An 8,836-nucleotide genomic window follows, 5' to 3' on the forward strand; every position below is an offset into this window, starting at 1 on the left:
ATTTGAATTATTGATTAATCAAACTCTTATTCTCATAATAAATTGATGCGTAAACAGACTAAAACAACCAAAGATGTTCAGTTCAATATCACAAGCGGCAAAAAATTCTCACATTTGAGAAGCTGGAAGAAGCAAATGTTTCCCATTATTAGGGTTGCAAAATTCCGGGAATATTCAAAGTTGGAAACTTTCCATGGGAATTAACGGGAATATACAGGAATATACGGGAATATACGGGAATTAACGGGAATTAACAGGAATTAACCGGGAATAAACATGAAATGTTGTGGGTAATTTATACTAACTGTATTTACCTTGTCATATACAGACATAAATATAAACATTTTGTTTTGTCATAGGCTGATTTGAGCCCTGAGGAAACTTTGGGCACTTGACTATATGCTTCTGCATCGTTGTGTCATTCTTAACATAGGTCTTTGCACAGTATTTGCAAATGTACACAGCCTTTCCTTCTACATTGGATGGGGTGAAATGTCTCCACACATGAGAGAGTGCACGTGGCATTGTTCTGTAGAATTAGATGAGAAAAAAGTTTGTAAAAAAACACTAATGCAATGCCAGAGATATAAATAGTTAGCCAAACAATTGGAATAGCCTGTAAAAATATTTTACAATTGATGGATAAATTAATGGAAATAGTCTAGATGAACAGATGAACAATCCTCAATAAGCATGCATATATATTTTCCCGAGTAATATCATCGAAACGTACCTGACTAGTCCTGCACACTACAGCAGGCCTCAATAGTTCTGTAGAGTGAAGGATGCTGGGAGTTATCTGTGCATGTGATGGAAGAATGCACAGTGGAGGGTTGAAACTCAACGTGCAGCATGTGCTGCATTCCATACATCTTTAAAATAGAGTTTTGAATGATGTTTTTATTGCTCAGCGTTTAATTTGCATAGTTTTATTTTTTCAAAATTCCCGAGCTTAATATTCCCGTGGAAAGTTTCCGGAAATTTACCGGAAACTTTCCACCCCTTTGCAACCCTACCCATTATTATAAAAATGAAACGGTTAAATGTATAGATTTTCCTTCGATCCTTTTAGATATCTCAGCTTTATGAGTTGCTTCACTTTCAAACTGGATTCTAAATCTCAGGTTGTGCCATCGCAATATCATTGAGTTATTGATTACATGACTAATCACTGCAGCTGCACAACGCTCTATCAAGACTTGTAATCTTTGAAGACATAAATCTCCCTGTGGAGCCGAGAACAACCATCACTGACAACTGAAGGACAGTGATACTACATGTGTTTATATATTCGCATCATATAGGGAGGTGTGGCCTCTTCCTGCAGGAGCCTGATGGGCGGAGTTTGTGGTCAGGGAGATTCTGCTCACCTGGTCTGGCTGCTCTGTGTGAACTGGAGGCCACTGGGTTCGTTCAGGTTCACTCGCACCCTTTTCTTAAGTAACTGTTCCTCTGGTCATGAAGATGCTTCCTTCACAAACAGGTTTGCCGGTGTCTGAGGGTGGTTAGGCTAAAGGAGCCTGTGGTACGGACGGGTGTTCTGTGTCAGTGATATCGAGATGTAGCTGGTTTGTAATCGGCACTTCAACCTTTTGTCTCCAAAGGGACAAAAGGCTAAATGACGCAGGATGGCATGCTGGTTTTAAATGTCTTTTAAAAGCTTTGCCAGTTACAAAACTTGTTGAAATCGAATCAGGTACTTTCCTGCGTGTCTGGACTTTATCCACAGTTTGAAAACTCAGTGTGAGAATGATCTCCAGGCAACAAAACTACAGCAAACAAAGTCATGAATATAACAAAGAGATGCACCTTCATCTGGTTTTATTTAGGCCAGGCGTCCAAACATCAGTCAGTACACAAGCAAAACCGTTTCTGCCTGATTCATACTTCTCTCTTATCCCGATCTACAATTCTGTATAACATCATTTTCAACCTTGACGTAAAGGTTTCTGCTAACTGTGTCATAGTGACACTGCTGTCAGCTGCAGGTGCTGTACCACAATTACTTTTTATCTATATATAACAATGTTTTAATATTTGCTTTAAAACGACCAACAAATAAACGTAACAAATATCTGAACATACATAATTTACAGAAACTGTTAAAAAAAAGATTTAAATAACATTTTTCCATTAATGGACAAAAACCAAAACGTCTGGAGAAGAAGTTGATAAAAAAATAGTCTTGGTGAAAGGAGAACTCAGGCAGCAGAAGAGTTGAATGTAGACTTGATACCACAAGGAGACCAGAAGGTGGAACAACATAGAAACTGTCTCCCCCAAGTCTGAAGATGTTCCTCTCTCTGTTACATGTTGGTGTTCGCATCCTATTGGACATTTAAGTCTAAAGTTTGCATTCCTGAATCACATCGGACTTCAGGTCCTGCCCCTGGTGTCTTTCTGTCTAGAGCATCTGAGTTAGATATGAAAGTCCCTGAGTGAAGACACCACAATGTCCTGTTGGTTGGTCCTCTGTCCAGCACCGGACCTCTGGTCCTGCTAAGAGAGAGACAGGAGTGTGTGTGGAACTAGACAGGCACTATTCTCCTGTACAGATATAATGTGTGATATACAATATATATATTAGAGCTGTCAAACGATTAAAATATTTAATCGTGATTAATCGCATTTTGTCATAGTTAACTCGCGATTAATCGCAATTAATCGCAAATTTGTATCTATTCTGAATGTTCCTTCATTTATTATTTTTCCATAATTTTACTTTAGTTTTAATGCTCTTATCAACATGGAAAAGTGGATTGGCTTGCTTTATGCAAATGTTTTATATTATTGAAAAACAACATTGCCAAACAGGGCGGTACAAAATAAAATTATAAAGTGCACATTTCAGGTAAACAAGGACTCTCCCTATAGTGCAGTTAAACCATGGCTTAATATTTTCTTTTTTTCAAGTTTGCTGTGAACATTGCAGTCAGGCCTCTTATTTCAGAAACAATGAACCATAACAGTTAGGTTACCAATAAAAGGTAAGCCTACTACTTCTTTGCTTTAAGCTAGCTACTCAAACAGACAAGCAACAAAATAACAAACAAACAAAATACACAGGCAGGTGTCGGCCTACTTTGAAATAAATGAAACACACAACTTTGTAGGGCTATTTGAGTCCTCCCCTTATTTGTGGAAAATGTATGAAATAAGAAGTACCCTATTTTTAAATAAAGAAAAACATATAGCTGCAGCCTAATAGTGTAACGGACTGGGTTTATGTTTATGTTTGGTTTTGACGTATGCTCAGTAAAACACTGTTGAAGGAGCGCTCTGATGTCTGACGGTCATGAAGGGGTCTGGGATGGACATGTGACTGTTTGAACCAATAGGATGGGGGGATCGGGGATCAATGAGGAAGTGAAGTGTTGATGTCTGCGAGAGACGGAGTAACAGCGAGAGGTGCACATGTTCGTGTAGAGGAAAATACCAGTTACTAAACCACGAAGAAGTTCCGTGTCCTGTGGGACGCTACAATAGCTTTAAAATATATATTTTAGGTGGCGAAATATTAAAACAAAAAGCGAGAGCAGGTCAGACTGGAGGCGAACACAGATACTGAAGCTGCAGCTCTGCTTTAACTCGCGTTAAAAAAATTGACGGCGTTAAAATGGGTTTGCGTTAACGCCGTTAATAACGCGTTAAACTGACAGCCCTAATATATATATATATAATATACAGTGGCATATACAGTAATGTGTGAGGATGGTCCCCTTTAATCGAGCTGCACCAAATTGCAGAAACTCAGATGTCAAAACCCTAAATATGCCAGATTTTCTTTTCATTTCATTCATTCAAGATCCCTGAATTCTCGCAATGTCATAGAAAGTGAAACAGATTCCTGGGTCTAGGCCGAAATCCAATGACTTCTCTCTTGTCCCATCATTTACAAAGTTTAAAAGGAAATTAGCTATTGAGTCAAACTGCCTTGAAAACACAACCTCTCCACGGCGAAGGTAATGAAAGATCACTGAGCTCTGTTTGCTAAGCAGGACTAACTGGAGGAACTGGAGTGAAATACCTGTCGGGCATTGGTAAAAATTATCTCATCAGATCATCCAGATTAAACAATGGCTTCAGGGAAATGAGCAATAAAAACCAACTGTTAACTTTGTGGGAGTGTTAAAGAGCAAACAAGCATCAAGCCAAATAACCTTTGCCCTCTCTGCTTGAGAAGGAAGATGTTGTAGATACACCGGCTCCTGGTCACTAATCCTCCTACAAATTTGCATGTTTAACAGTTCTGAGTAAACTAAAGCTAACAGAGGAATTTGCTGAACTACCACTAAGGATGAGTTTGGCAACGGGACAAAAGACAGGAATTATAACGTGTTGGGATTTAATTTATAAAATGTTGATTGGTAGACTGTGCTTTTAAAGCCTGAACACTATTCAAAACCTATGTGTGAAACCTTTATCTTATTTTTAAAAGCTAAAACAAGCTGTCTTTGCCTTTTCTCCATTCAAACAACGAGTCAGTCAAATAACATGTGTTACTATCACCTTAACGTGTTTGACGCTGTGGGATTAGATGAAACTGTAATAACAGGAGAAACACGACGAATCGTTATTTATCGAATTCCATCTTTGCTTTAAATGTTCGTCCTTTTATTCTATTCATCGTAACAAAAACACAAAAATCCCCTCATTAGGACCACGTGATTTCAGATTAGGATCCAGAACCGATAGAACCAGAGAGAGGATTTGTAAAAACTAGGGCTGGGCAAGTTAACTCGTTTCAATCGAGTTAACTCAAGTGATGAGTTAACTCGATTAATTATTTTATCTCGCATTAACTCAGGTTTGATTATTTATTGTTTTATTGTGAAAGTCAGGCTTTTATTTTGTGAAAGTCTGTTGCTGACTGCTGCAGAACAGGAAAAAAGAAAATAATTGGCGGATAAACAAACGAGTTAACTCATCACTTGAGTTAACTCGATTAAAACGAGTTAACTTGCCCAGCCCTAGTAAAAACCCTTCTTTTTTTATTGGTTGTATTTAGTCTACGTACAAGTGGGCTTTTTAAATCTGGACCTGGTCCAATGTGTCTTGGACAGGAGGAGAGAATCTATAAAGTGTTATTATTACAAATAGAATGAATCTTCCACATCAGTCACATCTGTTTTCCAACTATCTGCAGCTTCTCTGGATGAATCTGGTGCAGATTTTAAAAGAGCCTGACTACAGAGGTGATAGAATCTGGTGTGACTCTGGTTTCTCTCACAAGCTGAATCAAGGTTTCTCCTGTTGAATCAATGTGTACATCTGATGTAAGTATGTAACTATGCTACTGCATTATGGGTAATTTGGAGCCTTATTAATTTTGCTATGGCGGTTTCGAGTCTCATAAAAGGTCACATGGGCTCTGGATAATGATAATAATCATTTTTTCCCTCAGAAGAGTCAAAAAATTGCTCCAACTCGACCAGCTGCAACTGTAAAGTGCCATTTCATATATATAGGTAAGGTTATTTCATTATATTATTTTAATTATATGTTATTCAAACAGACAAAAACATAACCTGGTAAAAATAAATATAAAGACTATGTCATAGTTTTCAGTGAATTGTGTTGTATTTGGTGGCATTTATAACAAATAGAATGAAGATTCCACATCAGTCACATCTGGATTACAACTATCTGCAGCTTCTCTGGATGAATCTGCTCCAGATGTTAAAAGAGCCTGAGTACAGAGGTGCTAGAACCTGGTGTGACTCCGGTTTCAGCTGAATCAAAGTCTCTCCTGTCCAATCAGTGTGTGAGGTTTCTAAACAGGGACACATCTGGTGTACTTCACATCTGGAACAGGTGTAAACAGATGTAAACAAACGATTCTCGACCGGAAACTGTCCGTTCAGACCCTTTCAGGTGTTTTTTATCGATCGGAAGCTCAGTGGCTCCAGGACTCGATCACGAACCGGAGGGGTGGACGAGTCGTTCCCGGAGGACGCGACGCCGGGAGGGACGTTACCTGTCCGGTGATGCCGGTGATGAGCGCCACCTTCCTGGCCTCCTGCGGCTCTCCGGCGGGGCCAGCGGCCGCGGTGGACTGGGAGGACTGGGAGCACTGGGCCATCTCTTACCGGAGGAGTGTGGACGGGTTTTCAGTGGAAAGGAACGAGAGACACAACCGGAGAGAACCGAGCGTGTGTTGACGGTGAAAGCCCGGTGGAACGATACGAGGGGCCTGACGTACCCGGAAGTGCCGGCGGCAGCAGCCAATCGGAGCAGAGCATGTAGCGGCAGCAGAGGAGGGCTCAACAGAGAGGGGAGCGAGTCCGAGAGGAAGAGGGCTGCGAGTACCACAGCGACACTAGCAGGATGGGAGAAGAAGTGCAACATCCCTTTTAACATCCCTGAAGTCCCTCTATTTTCCTTTATTCTTTATTAAATTATGGAGGACCATACATGACTTAAGTATAGCTAAATACAGAAATACAGAAATAAGTAAGTAAATGCATAAATAAATAAGGAAAAATAAATAAATACAGCAATAAATACAGAAATACAGAAATGTATAAATAAATGTCTTAAATATGTTACCACTTTTATTTATTTCCACATCTATTTATTTCCTTATTTATTTATGCATCTATTTATATATTTATATATTTATTTTTACATTTATTTATTTATTTATACTTAAGTCATGTATGGTCCTCCATATTAAACAAGGACAATAGCATTAATCTCAAAATCAGAAGGGAAGATTCAGGCCAGATTTTGCTATCAGCTAATTTTCTACATGCAGTCTTTGGGCAGGGTAAACACTAAATTTAAAAATACACCAAATACCAAAACATTAATTTACATACAACACCATCAAAGTCTCAATCTATCAACATATACCAGCACATTCAACTCAATTATAAATCTAAGTTTCGTTCACTTTAATGTTGTCATGATCCACCACCAGGATGTTTGTGTTTTAATCACTCAGATGCACACAGCCACCGTACTGAAGGAAATTTGAATACTTGAGAAATTGACAAACTCCTAAAAGCTATAAATGCAACTTAGCGTTGTCCTTAAAGCATCGGCCAGTCAAGTCTTTACTACGAACTAATATGAACTTGAACATGCAAGACAGGTGGGGCTTCAGGGCTTCAGTACATCCTCATAAATAAGATTAATCAATACGTCTGCAGACGTGTTCCTGATGTATTCTCACATGTGTTCATGTGGAAATTCTTCACAGTTCCCACTATAGGGGGCTGGCAGGAGAATCTCCGGATAGTCACTGCGGTTACATGTGTCCGATTTAAACCCGATTTCTGGCGTTGTCGGGTTTCAATCGAAGATCCATGTCATGTAACTCCACAAATCTAGATTTCTTGTGTCCGACTGAAGTCGGATAACCACCCCCAGATAAGTAGATCGGATTTGGCTGTATATCGGACAACGCGCGCATGTAACTCTGGAAGCTAGACAACAACTGGAGATGACGTCTTTGCGCATGCTTGAGATCCTGCCCCCCCCCCCCTCCCTCCCTGGCCATGACCCGGACCATTCTAATCAAATGCGCCGTTCGCATTCGCAGTACTCCTAGAGTAAACATGCACAACATCATGTAGAGGGACGTAGCTTCACCTTGCTCTCCGTTCGTCATCTTTCTCGCATGCTGAGTTGAAGGCTGTTGGTTTTTTTTGTTGGTAGTCACCACTAGCTGTAATGAAAACAGCGCCACCTATCGTAGCGGGGTATGAAATGCTTTCGGACAAGAGTCGGATTTCTCAGTGCCATGTACCCTGAGATAGAGCAGTTAACCCCCCATGGATAGAGAAACCTGGCTTCAGCCGAAATCGGGTTTATGCCATCATGTAAACGTAGTGACTGTCCACAGCAACTGCCTCTGACGTTGGCTTTCTTGAATGCTATCTGGAGTTCAGGGAATTTCTAAAAAGCAGTTTTCCTGTTCTTTGCTTTTTCAAAACTTGTCTCTAATCCGATAGTCAAAGATAATTCTTTCTATTCATCAAGCAAAAGGTCTAAGGACAGGTGTAAATGACTGTTTGGGAAAAGAGATGGTTTGACTGAGCTCACACCGAACGAAAGCAACAGAGGTTACAATGCAAGAATTGTCAATGTGTGTTGTATCGAGGCAAACAACTTCCTTCTCACCCCGGATAGAGATGCACCTCACCCTTGTCAAGCAGAGGCTGATTGTAAAACTGGTTGTACAAATGTTCCCATTGTTGTGCCACTCCCTGCTCCTCATGCATTCAACACATATCTGCTGTTGGTTAAGTTGTAAAGTTCGTCATGTTTTACAGCTCCCTGCCAAACGCGTGGTTGGTTAAACATCCTGATCAATCAACCCGGGCGAGGACGTGTCGGTGACAAACCTCATTGGATTACATTATCTAAAAGGAAGTGTTGAATCAGCTGTTTGTGACAAGTGTTTTACGTCGGTGAGAGAAGTCTGTTTGTTATTTAAACTCAGCACCATCGACCGAACCCAACAGCGATTTGTGAGAGCAGACGAGCGGCTATAGCCCGAAGCAGAGAACCTGAAAGACCAGGAAAACCTGCTGATTTCAGGTAAATCACTGAGGACGTGTCCATGTACGTCAGAACTGTGCTGCACTGCTGTGCATGTCTTTAATGATGCATGGGAAGAACTTAACACAGAGTATTGTGTGCGTGATGAAGGAATGTTGTGTTTTTGTAGAGACGGCTGGTGTGCAGGCCAAGATAAACACAACTTTAGGAGCAGAACTTGATACGTGGACCCCGACTGAGGAAGAAGATCCACATCACTGGATCCACGCTCGCAACAGGAGCAATCAAACGCTCCGAGCGGCTCCTGATCTCTTGTTGTTCTTGTACA

The 8,836-nt window shown here is 40.4% G+C and overlaps 1 protein-coding gene across 1 annotated transcript in view; it reads right to left on the reverse strand.

Annotated features, from left to right (window-relative positions):
- gmds (GDP-mannose 4,6-dehydratase) overlaps window positions 1–6,166 on the reverse strand; it is a 158,887-nt gene extending 152,721 nt beyond the window's left edge. Inside the window, exon 1 of the mRNA XM_061078521.1 lies at window positions 5,978–6,166. Within this exon, the coding sequence (XP_060934504.1) occupies window positions 5,978–6,082 (105 nt within the window). The 5' untranslated portion in view covers window positions 6,083–6,166. The remainder of the gene's footprint in view (window positions 1–5,977) is intronic.
- Window positions 6,167–8,836: the final 2,670 nt, after the last annotated feature.

This window comes from Limanda limanda, chromosome 9 (assembly GCF_963576545.1).
Source record: "Limanda limanda chromosome 9, fLimLim1.1, whole genome shotgun sequence".
Lineage (NCBI taxonomy): Eukaryota > Metazoa > Chordata > Actinopteri > Pleuronectiformes > Pleuronectidae > Limanda > Limanda limanda.